The sequence below is a fragment of the Heloderma suspectum genome, chromosome 13 (assembly GCF_057233095.1).
Source record: "Heloderma suspectum isolate Gila_16-S chromosome 13, 16-S_ref, whole genome shotgun sequence".
Taxonomy (NCBI): domain Eukaryota; kingdom Metazoa; phylum Chordata; class Lepidosauria; order Squamata; family Helodermatidae; genus Heloderma; species Heloderma suspectum.
Window position 1 is genome coordinate 3,808,268 of NC_139470.1, and position 21,871 is coordinate 3,830,138.

Consider the following 21,871-nt stretch of genomic DNA (forward strand, 5'->3'; position numbering starts at 1 on the left):
AGATGATGTTGTCTTCAACTCGTAGCCCTCCCACGTTTCTTTTTTCTTATCCTGGAAAGTCGGAAAGGAAAAGGATGGAAGAGCTGCACAACCCCTTCTGATCGGTAGCGTTAGGCGCCCTAGACGTATCTTTAAATAAGCAAACGGCATTCATGTTGTTTTACAGACAGCCTTGTTGCTGAAAACCCCGTCTCCGGTGTTCTCTGAAGTGGGCAGTTCTCCCGGAGGGGCATCTGAACAGAGGAGCAAGCTGTTCCCTGATGAGAGGTGATAGCATCATCAAACTGCCCTTTGACACTCAGCACTCACTATTTTAATGCCCTGAGGGCACTCTCTTTCATTTGCTGCCTGACCATTGTTGAAGAATGACTCAGAGGCACAGATCTCCATGGGGTCAGCCTTGGATTACTCTGTAAAATTGCTTTGTAGGCTCCTAAAAAAGCTTTCCCCTAAAGAGCTGAAAGTGATAAATCTGAGTGAAGGTTTTCTTTCCTTTTCCCTCTCTCCCCTGGCCACCTTAAGGGCTCTGCAGGAGCAGCAGGAAAATGAGAAAATGCTGAGGTTGAGATTATTTCACAAGCACTGTGCTTTGAACTATAATGGGCAAGAAGTTATTACCTCATCCTGATCTTAAGAACTTTAGGATGCCACTTGGCAGGATGTTGGGAGATCTATGATCCGAGCTTGCGTGGCTGTAAAAAAAATTGAGGAGCAGTCAGGGAGGTTTTCGCTTGTCTGCAACACTGGGGTAGAGGAGGGTTAGTGCCTCCCCCCGCACCCCTTTTACTGATGAAAATCAGCTATTTGCCCTGTAGGAAGAAGCTTGTATATATAGTTTCTGTGTGTTCCCTAGGAGAGCAAATAGGAGCTTGGGCGGAAGGGAGGGATTGTTGTCAGGAAAACAGAGCAAGGAGAAGGGTTGCCCTCCATCTCCATTACAGTTCTGATCTAAATCAGCCCCCTGCACTCACAGCTCCTGATTATTATTATTTTAAAACAGTGGATGATCTGATCATAGTCCTAGCTTCCCCCTTAGACCATAGGAGGATCATCGCCTCCTCTCCTAGCCTGCCCAGCCCCTGACCCTGCCTGACTTGTTTAAATTCAACATCATAGTGGAACAGGGAGTCTGTGCCTGTAAGCCGCATCTCCAAAGTGGCATCCAGCTTGCAGACATCACGTGGGGCTGTTTGCAGGGCCAGCAGGCATGATCCTGACCCATTGTGAACAGGGATAGCATGAAAACTTTGAATTAACTTAGAAAGTCTTTCAACATTTTTCAGTTCTTTAAATCTAGAAAAGCTGGTCTACCAAAGGCCCTGTGTACTTTAGAGAGAATTTCCTGTCAATCTTAAAGGTTTGTTTGTTTATTTATTTATTTATTTACAACATTTATATACCACTCCATATCTAAACAGATTCCAGAGTGGTGAACAATAATAGGTAAAAAGAATAAAACACCATATTAAAAGTTTTTATAGAAAAATAAACATCAATACCAATTAAAAATGTGGCTAGTCAATCAAGGGAGGCTTCTTGAAATAAATATGTTTTCAGCAGGAGCCGAAAACCACATATCGTTGGTGCCTGCCTGACCTCCAGTGGCAGGGAGTCCCACAGAAAGGGAGCCACCACAATGAAGGCTGTTCTCTGGGTGGATTCAATCGGGCCATAGGTCCATGTGGAACCACCAGGAGCATGCCATGTGATGTGACTGGGCAGGTGGATAGGACACTGATAAGGCACTCTCTCAAGTGTCCTGGTCCCAAGTTGTTTAAGGCTTTGTACACTAGTACCAAAACCTTAAACTTGGCCCGGTAGTGAATAGGCAGCTAGAGCAGTTCTCTCAGCAAAGGAGTTTGTATTTACTTACTTACTTACTTACTTACTTACTTACTTACTGAATTTCTTAATCGCCCATCTGGCCGGTCACCCGGCCACTCTGGGTGATGTACAGCAATACAACAGTTTTAAAACAATAAAATTTTACTTTAAAACATATTTCTAAAAATACCCTAACCCACCCCAAATGCCTGTCTGAACAACCATGTTTTTAATGCGTGGCGGAAGCTCGTTAAAGAGGGGGCATGGCGGAGTTCCCTAGGGAGGGAGTTCCACAGAGTGGGGGCCACCACAGAGAAGGGGCAGAGTTCCTTGCTGAAAAGTGGCAGCTTTTGACAACAGCCAAGCTGCTGCATTCTGCACTAGCTCCAGCTTCCGGAGCAGCCTTAAGGGCAGCCCCACATAGAGCACATAGCAGTAATCCACTCTTGAGGTTACTAGTGCCTGTAGCACCGTGGCCAAGCTATCCCTGTCCAGGAAAGGTTGTAGCTGGCAAACCAGTTGAAGCTAGTGAAAGGCACGCTGAGCCTCCATGGCCACTTGGGCCTCCAGCAACAGTGATGGATCTAGGAGTTCCCCCAGACTATGAACCTGATTTTTTAAAGGAACTGCAACCCCATCCCAAACAGGCTATAAGCCTGTCTCCCGGACTCAGGAACCCTCGCCCTCAGAGCCTCCATTTTCCCAGGATTCACCTTCAGTGTATTGGCCCTGATCCAGCCCATCATCGAGTTCAGACACTGGTCCAGTACTTGCACAGCCTCACCTGATTCAGATGTCATGGGGAGATATTGCTGTGTGTCATCAGCATGCTGATGGCACTTGGCTCCATGAAGTTGGGGTGGAACATAAGGATGGAGGCAGTCTCTTAGTTATGCTGGACACAGGCCATTTCGTGCATGGAGGTCATCCCCAGCACCTTTGGAGATCGAGTGTAGACAATGGAGAACTGGCATCATGTACTCCTGATGATGCACCCCTTCACAGTGCAGGCTCCAGCATTTTGCACCAGCAAAAGCCTTCAGACTCTCCTCAAGGGCAGCCCTGCTTCGCACACATTTCAGTGGTCTAGCCACGATGTTATGATGGCTGCTAGGTCAGTCTTGAGCTCTAGGCCCCAAACTGGCAGTGGGCTGTGGGTGCTTCCCTTCTTGCATCTCATTTTTTATTTACCCAAGTTGTTTGTAACACCTGTCTTTTTAGGAATGTTGAAAGTGGCATCCCATTGCATCTCATTGTGTTGTGCACACAGTTGCCTCTGGTCAAAAGGGTTTTGTAGGTTTTTGAAACCATAGGAAAACCTGCCAAACCTCTTTGAGCAGAGGTGGAAGTCAGACCTAAGTGTCCACCCTACAAGCAACTACTCCTCTTTTGAACTTCTGTCCACTCTCTCTAATTTGTCCTCAGTCCCAGGGCCCTTCACACATTGCATGTTTCTTGTTGTGACAGGATTTCAGTGCAAATTGTAGGTTTTCAAAAGCCCCTTGCGTTGGTTGACTAGAACCTGCAAAGTTACTTTCTTGCTAACTTTTCTTTTTCTTTTGTGCCAGAATGCTAGAAGAGAAAGAGGAGCCGGGTTTTCTTACTGGCTTGAAAATCCCAGCTCCTTGGGCAGCTGGGAAAACAGTAGAGACGGTTCATCCTGTTAGGGACAACTACAAATTTAAGGAGACGGTGCATATTCCAGGTGCCCGTTGTCTGTACCTGAGGTTTGATAGCCGATGCTCCTCGCAGTATGATTATGATAAGGTAAGTGAGGTCCAGGATGGTAACTCAAATTTGGGCATGACCCACCAGAAAATCTTCCCACTGAAGCGGAAGAAACCATGCTCTTGTGTAGCTTCATTTCCTCCAGTATTGGTTGCACAGGAGCAGCTTCAGTGGATTGCATCCCTTAGTACACTTGCTTTATGGATGCTTCTCCTTGTGGTCTTTGAGATCACTTACTGTGCTTCCAGACAGAGGCCTTCTAGTGCCACCAATCCAAAGACATTGTGCAGCCTTTCTGTCTTTTCTTCCCTGATTTTTTCCTAGTAAGAACAGATGACGGAAGAAGCAGTGGGAAACATAGGAGGGTTATAAATGGATGTCATCGTCATCTGGACCACCTGTACAATTCTGTGAATGAGGCAGTGGGGTTGCAGAATAACAGCCTCGTCTGGAAGCACCCTTCCTATCGGTAGCATGTTTCCTGATGTCATGAAGGAAAAGTGTTGGAGAGTTTGAGGATGGAGCATCTCCCACAGCCTCTGGATGGGATCTGAGAAGCTGGGGGCATGAAGAGGAGATCTCGCACGAGTAATTTAGGGTGCAATCCTAGGCATGTTTGGACAGAAAAAAGTCCTACAACTCCCAGCATGCCCTAGCCAGGATGGCTGGCTGGGGCATGCTGCGAGTTGTAGGATTTTTTTCTGTTTAAACAGGCATAGGCTTGCACCCTTCAGGAATTCACTGCCGTGAGGTAGAATGACAACCGCTAGCTTAGGGCCAAACTAGTCATGACACCATCCACGCAATAAACAATGGACTGAATGGCTTTTTAAAAGTAAATAGCTGTTGCAGGGAGCCTCATCTGGAGCAGGACCTGGGCAGGGGGCCACTTTAACCTTCTGTCCCTCACTATGGTCCTAATCCAGATTGGGGCTCTTGCACCTGCTATTTATTTATTTTTATTTAGTGCATTTCTATACCGCCCCATAGCCAAAGGTCTCTGGGCAGTTTACAAAAGTGAAAACATTAAAATACAATATGCAAAGTTTAAAAGCTATTTGCATAAATGCACACAAACAACATATAACTAAAAACAACTTTGAACCAAAAACAGTTTAACAAAAAATCCAACAATAAAAGCAACATAGCTTAAAAACAGCACAGCTTAAAAACAGTATACAAGAGTTGGAACAACAAGGTACTATTTGCATTGGAAGGAAAGCTTCAATTCGTGCAAATGAGAGCTATTTTTTTTCCAGTACAAGTAACAGACATGGGAACCCTGATCCAAATCAGGACCAAAGGTGGCAAAGGGTTAAAGCCCCCTCCCCTGCCACGGTCCCAGTCTCCACGTAGGACAGGAAAAGTTCCTGTCTGAAACCCTGGAGAGTCGCTGCCAGTCAGTATCGACAGTACTGAGCTAGATGAACTGAGAGTCTGGCTCAGTGCAAGGCATCTTCCTACGTTCCTCATCTGGATTGACTCCTTCCTGCACCTGCAATTAACTTTTTTAGAAGCCGTTCAGGCAGCTGCTAATTCTCTACCTTCTTTCAATGCCTGTTAGTGATTATGAGTATAGAATCTCGCCATGCCTCTGACTCCCATTTATTTATTTATTTATTGTTTGTTTGTTTGTTTGTTTGTTTATTTCATTTCTGTACCGCCCAATAACTGAAGCTTTCTGGGCGGTTCACAAAAATTAAAACCAAACGGCACACAATAAAACAATATAAAATATATAGAACATTAAAACCACAATGTAACAATACAACCACAATAAAACCTAGCAGCAGTGCAGGAATTTAAAATAGAGATTTAAAACAGCAAAGCTAAAAGTCTAGAAAGCTAAAATGCTAAAATGCCTGGGAAAATAAAAAGGTTTTCACCTGGCGCCGAAAGGAATACAATGTAGGTGCCAGGCGAACCTCACTAGGGAGCTCATTCCACAGCTGAGGTTCCACAGCAGAAAAAGCCCTCCTAGTAGCTACCTGCCTCACTTCCTTTGGCAGGGGCTCACAGAGAAGAGCCTCTGAGGATGATCTTAAGGCCCGGGCAGGCACATATGGGAGGAGGTGATCCTTCAGATAACCTGGCCGCAAGCCGTTTAGGGCTTTGAATGTTAATACCAGCACTTTGAAGTGGGCCCGGAAATGGACTGGCAGCCAGTGCAGCTGAAAAAGTACTGGTGTAATATGAGCTCGCTGGCCAATCCCTGTTAACAATCTTGCTGCCCTATTTTGGACCAGCTGAAGTTTCCGGACTGTTTTCAAAGGCAGCGCCATGTATAACGCATTGCAGTAATCCAGACGAGAAGTTATCAGAGCATGGATAACTGTAGCTAGGCTATCTCTGTCCAGGTTAGGGCGTAGTTGGTATACCAGCCTAAGCTGATAAAAAGTGCTCCGTGCCACTGGGTTCACCTGTGCCTCAAGTGACAGTTCTGGATCCAAGAGCACCTCCAAACGATGAACGTGATCCTTTAGGGGGAGTACAACCCCCTCTAGAACAGGTTGAACAGAACATTTGCTGGAGTGCAGTAGCAGGGGAGAGACCGCTTGTTGCCTTCCTTCCTGGCTTGTGGACTTCCTCAAAGCATCTGGTTGACTGCTGTGAAAAGCAAGATGATGGACTAGATTTCCTTTTGATTTGATACCCCCAGGGTTGCTCTTGCCTTCTTACCTTAACGATACCTGTATGGCATGCTAAAATGGGAAAGAAGCAGAAGCAAAATGGAGAGGCTAGGTTTGGACTGAGCTTCAAGAAAAACTGAGCATGCTTTGCAGCTGCGGGTTAGAAATGTCTTCTTTTGGAAGAGCACCGAACTGCACATTAGGAAATAATAACACAAACTGTTTTGAAAATGCTGTGTGTCTGAATGAGGGCTTCTTTTAGATAGTGTCTTGACCCTACAAGATGCATTTTTGTACTGTCTCAGTGTGTATGTGTGTGGGATGGACAAAGCAGCGGAAGGTGCTACTATCCCCCCACACCCATTGCCCCATGTCCCGGTGTGACCATATGTAGGACTTGAGGGAAGCAGCAATTACTTTGACCTGAGGAACTGTGAAACAGGGCAGGAGACCCGTCTGGTAGAAGCTGTTGGGCCTGTAGTAAACCATTAAAAGCAGTGGTGATTCAGAGGAAATTGTTCGCTTCTCCTGTTCAGTAGTAGCTTTGGCAGGGAGGGGAGGCAGTGTAAGAATCCAAGGTGGAAAAATGCAAGCTATGTGAGGTACCTCTTTGCCTTAGGGTACCGGTATGTAAAATCAGGATGCCACTTGCATGTCTCCTTCAGAGCAGTTTAGGGATTGCTTTCAATATCCAACCTGCCATAAACCTGCCGTTTTCTTTGTTTTTGCACCACCCTAACAGTGTCTTTCATGTTTTTGAAGTTGGTGATATACGCGGGCCCCAACACAAACAGTCGGAAGGTTGCAGAATACGGGGGCAATACTCTTGGATACGGCAGCCGTAGCGTCTTAGGAACTGGTTGGCCCAAAGACTTAGTAAAGGTACAGAATAGCCATCTCTCACTTTCTCTTTTTCTCTCTCTAACTGCAGCCAAGATTTCAACACAGATTAAAGGGGCATGTAACCTGTTCTTTGAGGATGACTGTCTAGAAAAATGGATTCCATTTATTACATACATACATACACTCAGCAAAAAACAGTGCATAGAAGCTTGTAGCATCTGAATTCAGTGTTTGCTAAAGGTGGATTGAGGGGCAGGGCGTGGGCGGGGAAGGGTAAAACAAAAACAGCTCTGGGACTATAATATTTGCAGAACCTGGATTTTCTGATACTGTTTATAACTTGAAATGTACAAGGAAAAACTAGCTATTTCTTGTCTTGTAATCTTTTATTTTTAAAAAACCTAAAAAAAGAACGGCGGAGGGAGGAGTCATTTTTTAAAAATAAACATTTGAAATAATTGTGCCACTGTGGTTAATAATAAAGGCCACCTTTCCTTAGAGCAGGGTTGGGCAACTTGTGGCCTTCCGGATGTTTTGGCCTGGTCAACTCCCGTCTTCCCTCACTGTTGGCTGTGCTGGTTGAGGCTGCTGGAAGTTGCAAGCCAAGACCTCTGAATGGCCAGAGGTTGCCCATCCCTGCCTTAGAGAAATGCATTTATGGATCCAGAACGGTTGTTACCTCCTTCCAATCCCTGTGTGCTCATAACATTTTGAAAGGGACTTTTTCTGTAGCCCTCTGCTGTGATCAGACTTGGTGGCAAATTTTGCAGCTTTCCTGGTCTATTTAGGTATCTGAATTTCAGCCTTGATGATGGGTCACAAGGCACAACATACCCGGTCCTCCACCTCCCTTTTTCCCCGTCTTCTTAGCTGCTCTGAGGGCCAGATTCCTTTTTCAGTGTGACACTTTGTAGGACAACAAACATTTTCTTGGAAAATAATCATAACAGTTGCTGTTGATAGAGGCCAGAGGCAAATGTTTCGGACAGAGCTTACTAGTGGCTGACATGTATCAATAACAAGGTGTGCGTACTTCTGTGTGCTTTAGCAGAGTCTTATAAGCAGTTTTAAGGAACCTCAATAAAATACACACACTGTTTAATTTATTCTTTTGGAAGTCCATCTAATTGCTTAGGGACCAGCCTAGGCTCTGTCCCAGTTGACTTTCTGTGGTTTTGTATAAAGTCAGTTCGATTAAGTTGCTTTAATGCCTTGTCATCCCAGTACACACATACCATGATGTTGCTGTGGAAAATCAGTGTTTGATAGATGGCTGCCCACATTTGGTTGCTTGCTTAATGGAGTCTATTGTTTTTTCTTTGCCCTTTCAAAACATAAGGTGGAAGGGGACACCGTTACCTTCTCCTTTGAAATGAGGAGTGGCCGAGAACACAACACCCCAGACAAAGCAATGTGGGGCTTTGCTTGCACTGTCCGAGCACAGGTATGCTTGTGTCATTAACTGACAGTTACCAAACTAAGCCTAAATATGCTAGATTTGGAGATCCAGCAGGGGATGGAGAGGAGGAAAGAGAAACTGGGACAGGTGTTTTGGCGACTACCTTAATGGTACTGCCTGGCATCTTATGGCGGCCTTCCACAACCTGGTGTTCTCCAGCTGGAGGGGGGATTATGGGAGTTGTAGTCCAACACAACTGGAGGACTCCTGATTAGGGAAGGCTGTCTTGTGGGATTGAAACTGTTACCTGAATCTTGACTGTATTCCACCATTCAGGGTCTACACAAGTGTTTATAACATCATGTGCTTACTAAACATAGTTCTGTGCAGTTCTCCAGTAGGGCTCTAACCACAAGCCTGCTGCAGGATTTCTTCTAGTCCAAGGGATAAAAGTGTGTGTTTGGTGAGGGGGTCATCTGGATGCTGGGCTCTACTTAAGGGGACAGTTCAGTTAATTCACTGTGCCTGAATGCAACACAGAAACCTTGGAAAGGTAGCAATCAGATGAATGCTTCCTGGGTCACAAGATGGACTTTGGTCATTGGGCCTTTCTTAAGAACACAGAGGTGGGCCAGGATTGGAATGAAGGCACCCATTCAAATATGACCACAGTGCTTCAGTTGCTTTTTTGCATGAAATTCAGCTCACCTGAGACATCAGTGCAGCTGTGTAACTGTGGAGGAAGTCATTTTTGCCAGGAATTGCACTGCCTTAGTAATGTTTGGATCAGCCCAAGGAGAGGAGAGGGTCCAGCAGCCATGAGACAAAAGTCCTCTTCCTGTTTTCAGGAGAGCGCTGCACCTGAAGGTTCTAATGAGGCATCTGGCATTTGCTTTCCGCTTCTGTCGCTATTCACTCTTTTTTCCCTTTCAGATTCCAGTTACCTGGATCTTATTCAGTTCTGGCATTATAATAACCAGGTTGTTCAGTAAATTGATAGGCCTTTTATGAGTGTGCAAGGGGATGTGTGCATTTTCCCAGCTGCAGCTTCTCTCCACACCCCCAATTTGTTGGATGTTGCTTCTGACATCATTTTCAGAATAAATCTATTATGTGATTCAGATTAGATTAGAGAAGAGAAGCTACTTTGGAGCAGGGCCATATTTTTTTATTTGCACAGTTGGCTTCTGCTTTGACTATTTTAAATGCTTCGGTTTTCCTGGTTTTATTCATATTGTTATATTGTAATCATATTGTTATTTATATTTTATGTCTGTGATTTAATTTATATTTTATGATTAGCCCTTTGGGGCTGAAAAGCGAGAACAATAGCAAATAACATTAATTGTTGTGTGCGCATTTCCCCTCTGAAGGAGTCCTCAGAAGACGTGTCAGGTGGATTACCGTTCTTGGTAGACCTTGCTTTAGGCTTGTCTGTGCTGGCTTGCTCTATGCTGAGGATACTGTATAATGGACCAGAAATAACCAAAGAGGAGGAGACATGTCAGGAACTTCTGAGGTCCAAACTTTTACAGAGGTAAATAGTGTGAATATGGCTCAGTGGAAGAGAGGCCAGTCCGCTGGTTCTCCAAGCCAGATGCCAGGTGTTTGTGAAGCTTTTGTTTCTTCTAAGCTTCAATTAGTTTGTGGAATGGCTTATTGGTGAAGCTGCTTTAAGGCCTTCATACCTTTATCGAGGAAGAAGTGCATTTCTTTGCAAGGTGTACAAAAGACAGAGCACACAGTTTAATTACACCATTTTTTAATCGGCTTTACTTTGGGAATGCTAAAGCCAATTTGGAGGCCTTATACATCAGGGTAGCATGCTAAAACTGGAAAGACAGGTCTGGGTTGGAAAGAAGCAAAAGACTTTCTACCTGTGTTTCACTTTCCAGGTGCCAGTGGCAAGTAGAAGCCAATGGTGTAATCTCTCCAGCCCTCACGCCAAGCCCTTCCCCACTGCCTCTCACCATCGACGAAGATCGTGAGTTCACCTACCCATCAGATGTTCTCGTTCCCCCTGTTGGTCACTACTTTGACCTGCCACGGATCAGGCTGCCTCCTGGAATCATGATCAAACTCAGGGAAATCTCCGGTCGAGCTCGGCCTCAGTTTAGACCTAGCATCAGGTACATAACAGCTTTTTCATCCTCCCCATTCTTTTTCGTAATGCAGGTTTTGGTTTTGGTTTTGGTTGTGCATGCCTGTAACTTTGTCAAATGCCTGCGTTTAAAATAGCTTCACATCAAGTAAGCAAACTGAAGAGAGATATTTCTTTAATCCCTCAGTAGTCATTATTGTGTGCTGGCTGGGAAATGCTGGGAGTTGTAGGATTTTTTTCAGTCTAAACATGTATAGAATTGCACCCTAACCATAGTTTACTGTAATTTCTGAATTGCCAAACCATATATGGTAAACCAGAATCAGAAACCATGGTTTGAACTGAAGTAGGTTTATAAGCCATGATTTGGGCGCTTCTGGATTGTTGTGATATCTGAGTTGATAAACCATAGTTAAAGCTGTTGCTCTGCTTCTGGAGCCCACTGTACCTAGAAGTGGGCATGCTGAGCAGATGAAATATGAAAGCAGGAAAGCAGCTCCATGGTTTGCTTGTACATTTGGAGACTCGGCCATGGTTTGTATTCTAAACTATGGTTAACAGAAACCATAGCTTAGTGTGATGTCCAAACTGACCACAAGCTTCCACAGATCCCTGGTCCGTTAAGCAGCTTTTCCATTTGCCCCCCTCTCCATGGCCCTACAAACCTTGTCATTGAACCAAATGAGTCTAGTGAATGGTCACTGTGCCAAGACACACCTCTTTGCCAATCTGTTATTTTTAGTTTTCACCTTCAACAGGGAGGTGATCCAGCCAGACATAATGGAAGAAATGGTGGTTTCATGTGTGATCAAACACTTGAATCTGGTCGATGCTCTCCAGTCCCTCATAAACTTTCAGTATCAAGAGGAGCATGCAGAGGAGTATGACTTGCTTTGTAAAATTATGGGAGAAACCTTTAAGAAGCTAAATGCCATGGAAAGGCAACTGCAGGTAAGAATGCTATAAAAATAAATGTCCTGTAGAGAGAAAGAAGATTGCGGTGCTTTTAGAATTAAAATGTACATCTCCTATGAGACAATTGCTGTTCTGATTTTTCCTTATGTTTTGATAAGCTAATGGTGATCCACCACTTTTATGGTGCTCTTCTTATTTGGCCAGAGTGTCGCCGAACTAGAACAGAAATGGCAAAGTGAAGTGGAGGATGCCATGCACGGGAAACTGGAGAACAACGTGCCCTTCTTTTACGATTATCACTTTAATGAGGTATGCATCATTCGCTGTCCCCCACCCATACTAGTAAGGCTGGGGGAACTCAGAACGTGCTTTTTCTGAACTGCTGTGCTCTTTTTCCATTCCTATAAAATGTTGTGCTTGGTTTATTAGTGCACAAGGGTAAATCATGTGCTCTTTAAAACTGACAGACTGACCCTTTGTTGGAAATTAGATTGTAAATTATGATTGCTGCTGCTTCCAGGAACACATAGTTTCTAGGAGCATATATGTAAGGGAAAGGTATCTCCAAAGTGTATCAGGGTTTTGCCAGTGTGCATGATATGGCAATGAAATAAAGCAGTTGGAAATAACCACAAATACGAGTCAATTGCAAAGACAGCTGCCAGGTTTTTAATGCTTTCAGATCATCTAAGAATGGGTCTGATCCTGGGTATGAGGCAATTTCAGCATTACTCGAACTCTTCTTGAGACTGAGGGTTGGCCGTTCTTGCCAATGAGAACTGCTATGTTGGTTCAGGTCACGGTACTTCTGATCCAGCGTCCATTTCTCAGTGGTAGCCAGCGAAATGCCTCTGGGAGATTTGCAAGTAGGGAGTGACAGTGAGGGCCAACCCCTAATGCCTGCCTTCCCCAACCTGGTGCCCTCCAGATGCTGGGATCCAGGATGCTGGGAGTTGTAGTCCAACACATCTGGAGGGCACTAGGCTGGGCAAGGCTGCCCTATTGCAGCCTGTCTCTTATTGTTGGAGACAGACTTCCTCGATCACAGAGACCCAGTTCTTACCAAATGAATGGCACCATCTTGTTTGTGTTTACTTGGACGTACATCTCATGATGTGGGACTTCCTCACTCATATGTTTATAGAGACTTGCAGCCTAAGTTGATCCCCATGCCAGCTGGGCATGATGGGAGTTACAGTCCAGCACATCTGGCTGGGGAAAGCTGTTATCTGGGCTGATCAGTCAGGGAGGCTTTCAATATGGGAATTAGAGGATTTGAATCCCAGTGAATCTTCTGCTTATTCTGAAGGGTGGCTGTGTCCCTGCCGTTGGGGCAAGGCAGAGGAAGCCTGACTGTAGATGGCCTGTCTGCTCTGGGGATTGGGGAGGGGTGCTGCCTTCCTGCTTCAGCCTGTGTCGTGCGGTGCTGCTGCCTGTGTTCACGAAAGAGGAAAGGAGAATCTGGTGTCACAAAGGGCACTGGGCATTTCCTGCCCTTCAGTTTTATGATCAGCTAACCTCCCCATTATCCCCTGACTCGTATATCTGGACTCCCTTTCTACTCCTCCTTTAGAGCAAGATGAAAGAATTGGAACTTCTCTGCTCAATGAAAGATATTTCTTTTGATGGAAGTGATCTTGAGAATATGGTTCTTTCGCTGAGGTTAGTGTGGTTATTGGATTTGGCAGAGGTTCTCTTCTTGAGCTCTGTCCCTTCCTTCATTTGGGCAGAGGTAAATTTGGACTGCTGCATGAGTAGATCCCAACCCCTCATTTCCATTCCGAGGTTCCCAGTATCCAGCTCTTCTCTGCAGCCTCAGATTTGAAGAACATTGCATGTTCTCGCCATATGTTTTTGAAGATATAATGAACATCCAACCTGTCTGGTTTTTTGGATTTACCTTCGCTGCTTTTTAGGGAGAAATTCTTTCAGGAGGTAATCTCCCAGCTCCAGAAGCCTTTGCATCCCATGGCCAAGACGAAAACGCTGGTAAAGAGTCTGATGAACCGAGCAGAACTGCTGCTGCACGTCACCATTGCTGCCCAGTCTGGGCTCACTAGGAGTATATCTGGCACGCCTGCAGAGACACCAGGTAATGATGGTGGCAGCAAAAAGGAAAGATTAAAGGGATTTGTCATCTTAAACTATGAACTAGTTGCAATGCACAGTTTCCAGCAGAAACAGTGAAGTGTCTTGTGGCACCTTAAAGGCTAACAACTTTATTCTAGCATGAGCTTTCATGGACACTGTCAGTGGACAGCGTTGTTTTTGCAGTGTACAATTTCCTGCAATTCACAAACTCTTTAGAGCATTTGTGTTCTCCCATGGACCTTTTCCATATTGCCATCTGCATGACCTACAACCCTCTTTCCCTCAGTCAGCTGGAAACCAGATTATTCCTCAGCAAGCCATTATGGGTTAGCAACTAGCAGCCCCAGACCAAATTCACTGACCAGTCTCATAGGTTTCCAGCCCATGTTCCTCCCCACCCCACCCAAAAAAACCTTGGGAGAGAAACTCTTGTCAGGGAACGAGGTAAGGAGAAAGAAGCCATGAAGGTTGTAAGGAACAGGTGTCAATTCTGAGAGGCTACAAATGGATGGAGGTTGTATGGTTTTGTTCTTTATTTAGCTCAGTTCTGCTTCATCTCCTATACATAAGGATAACATCCCACAGTAAAAGACAGTCTCATTTACAAATGGCAAAGAGAGACATGAAACACCAGCAGTGGTCCCAGCGGGTTCACCTGTAGTTTGATCCTGCCTTTGCCACTTGCCTTATGCACCTACCTACCTACCTACCTACTTGCCCGGTGTGGTCTTCAAACTTGCACTTCCGTTCAATTTTCAAGGGGGTTGCCTACTTAGTTTAAAAGTATTTTTTTTAAGCAGACTGTATATGTTTCTATTAATATGCCTTCACCCATCAGCTTATGGAGGGGAAACCCAACTGCAGACACCTTTAAACAGTTGCAAAAAGCTTCCAGGGATTGAGGTGTGGTGGGGGGAGGTGTTGGCGACATCCAGGCGCTAGCACATAAAGCCGGGCTTTTCCTTAGTTGAAACTGAAATACACTTGAACCACTTGCAGATGAGATTTCTTCCCAGTTTGCCCAAGGGGGAGAGAGGTCTGTTGGAACTGAACACAGCAAGCATGCTCTCATACCACCTCTGCTGCTCTCAGAATGTGATGTGTGCCTTTGTGAATTGGCTATGAAAAGAGAATGAGATTCCCAGCAGAAAAGCTACCTGTGTTGAGTGTGTTTTGTGGGGAATCACCCTGAAGAGCAGTTGCTCTGTTCCATCAGTTTCCTAAACAGTGGTCCTGGACAATTAACAAGCAGCCATCCTTTCTGCCCTCTTAACATTGCAGCTTGCAAGTCAGCATCTGAAACAAAGGTGATATCTCATGCTGTTCGCCAGCCTGTCTTTCTCCGCAGCATGTCGGCACCATCTGACCTTGAAATGATTGCGAATGAAGACCTGGAGTTCACGAGGTCCAGCCAGAGGTATACGTCCTCTTCCGTTTCTTTAAAACGAACCCTTTTTGAAATAGCCAACCTCGTGGTGCAGTTCAAGCAGCCTTCCCTGACCTGGTGCCCTCCAGTTGTGTTGGACTGCCATTTCCAGCTGCCATGGCCATGATGGCAAGGCATGGTGGGTGTTGCAGTCCCACAGATGTGGAAAATCCCAAGTCGGGGAAGGCTGAATTAGAGGTCCGTTAGTCTCTCTAATAAGATCTGTTTCCCGCCCACCCCATAGGCGGCGCCATGTGACTAGCCACAGAAGCAGCTCCTTTACCCTTCTTCAGTCTCTGACCTTCGAGGACAGCCGAGAGAAGCCCACCTACAGTGTCTTGCTGGGGCAGCTGTTTGCTTTCATTGGGACCAGTCCAGACCAAGCAGTAAGTCATGCCAACATCAAGTGTTAGCGTGCCTATCAGGCTGTTGTGGTTAAAGAATGCTACTTTGCATAGCAGTGTGTGTTCTGCAGCACCCAGGGCAGTATCGGGTAAAAGCAATGAAGACAACACAGTAAAATAACATATAAAAAGCAATACAAATCGCAGAAGCCAAGAATCAATACATCTTTAAATTCCAGCAAGATGCTAAAAACACAACTGGCTCGCTATAAAACACACTGGAATACCTGGGCAATTTAAATTTTTTTCCTGAACAGTAACATTAAACGTTCTTGTGACCTTTTCCTCGATTTATATGGATAATGGTAGCTGACATCTTGAGTAAAATAGGTGCTGTTCTTTATTATGTTTGTCACACATAAGTGGGAGATGTGGAAAGTATTCTTTTGGCTAAAATTAACTTCAGTTAGTATATCCGATGCAAATAACTTCTGGACATCTGAATCATGGTTCATGTGTAGCTCCTTTATTTTTTAAAAAATGGTGGGAGCTGTGACTGTAAATGGAGCAATTTTCATAATAAAGAATATTGCTAATTCTGGGTACTGTCCACTGCTAGTCCTACTTAGTCTAGACCCATTGAACTGAGTGCGACTTGAGTTAGTCATAACTGAAGTCCCATCCATTTCAATGGGACTACTCTAAGTAGGACTGACATTGGACACTACTGCCTGTGATTCTTTCTTCTGTGACAATCAATACAAATCCCATTTTGATACAGGTCCATAATCATTCCAAGGGCTTTCTTCTGTAAAGAGAGCTGTCATTAGTAATTGTTATACAGGCTATTTCAGTTAATAAGATAGCCTTGCATTCAGAGCTTGCTGATTTAAAATTAATTACTGGTTTAAATAGCCAAAAAGAAGAATGGCCTGGTGCCAAAACAGGCATGAAGATTAGCCCAGGTGAGCTAGCAGAGGGCCTTCCACAGAGAGGGGACCATGGCTGAGCATGCCCTCTCCCCTGCCACCTCTTGCTCAGCCTCAGACAGCAGGGGGCCCAGGGAAGGGTCTGCAAGGATAAGCCAAGGGGTGGGCAAGCTGGTGTGTAGAAGGCAGTCAGCCTTCCCCAACTTGGTGCCCTCCAGATGTGCTGGACTACAACTCCCAGCATGCCTCAGCCAGCCATGCTGTGAGTTAAAGTCCAGAGCGTCTGGAGGGCAGCGTGTTGGGGAATAATGTCATACACAAACATATGAAGCTGCCTTACACTGAGTCAGGTCATGGCTCCATCCAGCCCAGGGCTATCTCCTGTAAACGGGGCCAGTTCTTTCCCAGATCTGCCACCTGAGATGCCAGGGATGGAACAGGGGCCCTCCTGCTTCAACGGGCATAATTAAAACACACAAAAAGCAAGGAACAGCTTGTACCAAGCTGACACACCTGTTATTAATTTATTGTATTACTGAAATGTATGTACCACTTTCTACAAAGGTATCAAAGCAGTGAACATAAAACAAAATGGCATAAAAGAAATATAACAAGAAAAACACAATACAAGTCAGCAATAAAGCCACGAACTATGCCGTGTGTTACAAACCACAGCTAGCTGGTCATACTTTTAAGAAGACATCTGAATGTCAGAACTGTGGGGCCCTGTCTGATGGCAATGGGCAAAGTGTTCCAGAGAGTAGGTGCTGCAGCGGACCTCAGGAGCACGTGGCACCTTCAGAAGTGCTTCCTCTCATGATTGCAGGGGGCGAGGCCGTCCCCAAGGGAACCTGATCCCACGGTGTTTAGGGCTTAATCTGTGAACAGCACCTTGATTTTGGCCTGGCAGCTTATTGGCAGCCAGTGCAGGTCTTTAGTAAGGGTGTACTGCTGTCGGAAGGAGGCCACAGTTAGCAGCAGTATTGCACAGGCCCTTGCCAACGCAGAAGAGCCAGGACTATCTTGACTTCTACATTGTGATGAATCAGGATCAGCACTGATCTGACAATGACCTGTGACGGTGGAACAGGCTGTCATCCTCAGTGTTCTTATTTGAAAATTGAGCTTTCTCACTATAAGCAGGGATTTGAATCAAGGTTCCGCCCATCCAAGCTGACACTCTGTCCTCTGCACCCCACTTAAGGCAAGCTTGTATCCTTCAAGGAAGAAGTTATGCTCTGAGCCAGCTGGCCATCATGTCTCAAGTCAGTCAAACAGAAAACAGTGTTGATGTTCCAGCTGAGGAGTTGTAAGGCTCACACATCCCTCTCTTGCAGGTATCTAGCAGCAGTTTTCTGTTAGCTGCTCAGACCCGGTGGCGCCGTGGAAACACCAGGAAACAAGCCCTGGTACATATGAGGGAGCTCCTGACCGCAGCTGTTCGTGTTGGTGGTGTGACTCATCTTGTGGGTCCGGTCACAATGGTCCTTCAGGGAGGCCCACGGTCAGTTCTCCTCTAAAATTTATATTGGCAGGGCTGGGGTGGAGGGAGGGCAGTTCGTGCAGAGGCAAAATTTTCTGCAGAAACAGACTTACTGAGAAGACGCTGGAAATGGTCCAATGAGCACGCTCTGTCATGTTGTGCTTCGGCCAACAGAGAAGCATATTTCAACTTGTAGCTGGACGATGTGTCACAGGGACAGTTCTTTGTGATGGTCAGTTGGACTGTTGGGAAGCCAAGGTTGGTTGTAAAAAGGTTCCAACAGATTTGTAAAAACAGGAAAAATGGTAGAGGCAATTGTGTCGTAGATGGGCACCCATTGTGGAAGGCTTTGCCCTGTGAGATTGGCCTCATACGATTTACTTTTAGGTAACTTTGGATATATCTGCAGTACAAACTTAAATTGATTTTATATCAACATAACTGGCATGGCTTCTCCCAAAGAATCCTGGCCATCGTCTTTTTGGTGAGGTGCAAAGGATTCTCTCTTAGAGATACTCATCCTGCCTCCATGCCAGTCTAGAGCTCCCAGGATTCCCTGAGGAGAGGCCATGACTGTTCAACTCATGTAGGTCTGTAATGTTAACATGCCCTCTGATTCCCTGCTGCTTCCTTTCCCTTTACTAATGTTGTTTGTTTATTTGTTTATCTATTTCCTCACACCTATTGGGTTTTACCTTGCCTGTTCAGGAGGTGGAGGGTATTAATTGTAGCAAACAGTTGAAATGTATGGATCGCTTGATGTGGAAGAAAAAAGAACCCATCTATCCTACTCTACATATCTCAAATGTGTAACTCACCCTTCCTCCAAGGAGCTCAGGGTGGCTTATGCTTGAAGAGAGCCAGTGTGGTGTAGTGGCAAGAGTGTTGGACTAGGAGCTGGGAGATCCGGGTTGTAGTCCCCACTCAGCCATGGAAGCTCACTGGGTGACTTTGGGCCAGTCACAGACTCTCAGCCCAGCCTACCTCACAGGGTTGTTGTTGTGAGGATAAAGTGGAGAGGAGGAGGATAATGTAAGCTGCCTTGGGTTCCTTGCAAGAGGAAAAAAGGCGGGATATAAATGCAATAATAAATAAAATAATAAATAAGAGTTTGTGTGCTGTGAGGCTCAACTGTTCAACTTCCTGCAGGATCGAAGAGCTCACCTGCGGCGGGATGGTGGAGCAAGTGCAAGAAGCCTTTGGGGAGACCATGACCTCGGTGGTGGCGCTCTGTGCTCGCTATCCCATCGCATGTGCAAATAGCATCGGCCTGTTGTGCACCATACCGTACACAAGGTAGGCATGTCTCACTGTGAGAAGCGTTATGAGCAGAGTGCAAATGGCTACTGTCCATGGATTCTGTTACGTCAGTCAGTGTTTCCCAAATGAAGCTTTTAAAGGGCTTTGGATATTTCACAGGAAGCATTTGGGAATGTGGTTGGTGATGCGCCCTCCGCTTTCTGCGGTCCTTGCCCTGTGTTTTCTCGTTATCGTGCTATTGACATGTCCTGCTGTGCCATTCCTCTCCCCACAGCTGGATTTTCTTTTAAAAAATGTGCTTTGGGAAAAAAAATCTCATTTAGGTTCTTATGCTAAAGCTGCAAGTGCAAAAATAATGTCTGTGTTTTTCCAGTCAAGTATAAGTGTACTGATAAAAAGTTAAATTTAACCAGAAAATAAGGGCTGTTGTCAATAGTGCTGCTGACCAAGAGGGAATAAGTGTAGGAAATAATTAAAGGGACAATTTCAGTAAAAATGAGTTTTATTTCACTGAAATTGGCTCTTTATTAGTGGAGGGGATGTAGCTGAGTGAAAGAGCCCTTTCCAGGTAGGGCTGGGGAAAGCCCCTATCTGAAGCCCTGGAGAGCCACTGCCATTCAGTGTTGTAGACAATATGGAGTGAGATGGACAAATGGTCTGACTCGCTTTAAATCACACCAGACAGGGAGATACGATTGAAGGCTCTATCCGAAGCACACATTCTAAGCTCGGTCCCATTAAACTGAATGGAGCTTACTTCTGAATAAACCTATTAGAATCTTCCCCGTGGGGATAGCCATTCTGGGATTATTATGGAAAATATAGGGGGAATATAGTAATATGTGTGTGTGTGTGTATTAATATATATTAAATGGCATGTAGAACTACAGTGATAATTCCATTTCCAGATGATTGCAGAAGAGCAATGCCTTTGTAGTAGTAAAGGTGGAAAGGGCCTAAATAATTCTACAGTGCATCAAGAATGCGAACATTATCCTGCAGTTCTTGTCAGTTTCATCCCATTTTGACTATGGATTGTACAGTATTTGGTACTTTTCTAAGCATAGGTCTCAGCGCTCAGAATCTAATTAGAAAGGTGCAAACTGTCAAGTAGGATTATACAGAGCCAAAAAGCAGGAAATTAGCCTTACAGGCACCATATATGTGCTGCGTGGTTCTCTACTTGCATGTGTATCAAGAGGGCTAGACTCTTACCGCTGCCCCTACTGTCTTTCTTCGTGTGTCTGGGCAGGAGCGAAGAGAAGTGCCTGGTTCGGAGTGGCCTGGTCCAGCTGATGGATCGGCTGTGCAGTTTAAGCAGCCAGGCTGAATCCATCTCCAGTGAGAAACAGACCAAGAAGCAGAAGGTGGCCACCATGGCTTGGGCTGCATTCCAAGTGCTAGCCAACCGTTGCGTTGAATGGGAAAAAGAGGAAGGTAAGGGAGGCTGCACGCCGAGCCACTGGCTGCACGACACTTGACGGCAGCCAGTCAGTCCCGTAGAAGGAGGTGGAAACATTCCGGCAGGCTCCGAGTTGAGCTCTCCAATGAGCGCTCTCTGTCTAAAGCCCAGCAATGCCATTTTATTTCTTGAAAGCACCATTGATGCATTGGAATCCAGACACTAGTGGCACTCTGCCTCTTCAGTCCAGGATCCTTCCTTCCTCCCTGGCGGGACACTTACACCTGGGATCTGCCTTTCAGTAGGGACCCAGGGCGGCCAATTCTGACGGAAGACCTCCATGCCCGTTTTGTCTGGTGCGGGGAGCCCAAGGCAAAGGCCAGAAGGAAGCGCCATTGCTTTTCTCCTTGTATGATATCCTATATTGTTGCCTGTTCTAGCAGAAGTGCCTTGTGTGTTTCATTCATGAACCCCAGCAGGAGTCACTGGTGCAGGGGTAGCTATCCAGCATACCAAGGTAACTCTTCAGCTGTTCACACAACACGCTAACCCACACTCAGTGGTTGAGTGTGGGTTGTTTTGAACCATGGGTTGTTTGTTGAACCGTGGGTTATGTTGTCTGAACCCAGCCATGGTGGCTTGTTAACCATGCAGTGTGGCTTATTTTCTCAAACAAGTCACCTTGAGAACCCGTGGGTTGTTGTTCGGTTGTTCAGGATGGTTAACAAGTCACACTGCATGGTTAACAAGCCACCCTGGCTGCGTTCAGACAACACAATAACCCACCCTGCAGAAATGCTGCTCCATTCAGACAACACACTAACCCATGATTCAGTAAAGAACCCACAGCTCAAAACAACCCACACTCAACCACTGAGTGTGGGTTAGCGTGTTGTGTGACCAGCCCCTCTGTGTTTTTGTGTAGTTGGGCTGGCATAGCTTTTAATATGTTTGTTCATATCCTAAACCTGATATATGAGGTTAACTAGTCTTAAACTGACCTAACCCAAGTCATTTTGGGGTTGAGTATGTGTCTTCTGTAAATACAGCTATTGAAAATGCTAATCCTTCTTGTTCAAGCTTTATATGTTTCTTAAACTTGATTTTAAAAATGTTTGTTATTTCACTCACTCTCTAACCTCCAATCCCAAATCGCACATTATCAGTGATCTAATCTTTATAATGGCTTCTCATCAACCACAGTCTCTTTTGTGCTCCTTTTGCAGGTGGATCAACGGAGGCTGTGCACTCAGGTCTGGCCCGTCAGGTCTCCAGTCTCTTAACTAACCACCTGGCACGTGCCACGGAGTGCTGTGGCAACCAGGCAGCTGGCAATGATGCCCTGCAAGATGTCCTCAGCCTTCTGAATGATCTGTCAAGGTACAGTCCAGTTCGTGGCCTCTGGTTTGCACAGCAGCTTACAAAGGATTTTAGGAACGTAGGTGATGGAGACTTGGAATTAAAAAAATTCTAGAAATTCTTTGTGAATCAGAAAA

The 21,871-nt window shown here is 45.5% G+C and overlaps 1 protein-coding gene across 7 annotated transcripts in view; it reads left to right on the forward strand.

Moving 5' to 3' along the window:
• Positions 1-21,871, forward strand: part of HECTD4 (HECT domain E3 ubiquitin protein ligase 4) — a 114,920-nt gene that overhangs the window by 49,508 nt on the left and 43,541 nt on the right. For all 7 annotated transcript variants that reach the window (XM_084820400.1, XM_084820401.1, XM_084820404.1 and 4 more), the window contains exons 20-35: positions 167-267; positions 3,393-3,591; positions 6,945-7,064; positions 8,365-8,469; positions 9,798-9,961; positions 10,320-10,553; positions 11,284-11,476; positions 11,645-11,749; positions 13,014-13,102; positions 13,357-13,532; positions 14,813-14,948; positions 15,202-15,343; positions 17,568-17,734; positions 18,863-19,009; positions 20,226-20,410; positions 21,602-21,755. In XM_084820400.1, the coding sequence (XP_084676526.1) occupies positions 167-267; positions 3,393-3,591; positions 6,945-7,064; positions 8,365-8,469; positions 9,798-9,961; positions 10,320-10,553; positions 11,284-11,476; positions 11,645-11,749; positions 13,014-13,102; positions 13,357-13,532; positions 14,813-14,948; positions 15,202-15,343; positions 17,568-17,734; positions 18,863-19,009; positions 20,226-20,410; positions 21,602-21,755 (2,417 nt within the window). The remainder of the gene's footprint in view (positions 1-166; positions 268-3,392; positions 3,592-6,944; positions 7,065-8,364; positions 8,470-9,797; positions 9,962-10,319; positions 10,554-11,283; positions 11,477-11,644; positions 11,750-13,013; positions 13,103-13,356; positions 13,533-14,812; positions 14,949-15,201; positions 15,344-17,567; positions 17,735-18,862; positions 19,010-20,225; positions 20,411-21,601; positions 21,756-21,871) is intronic.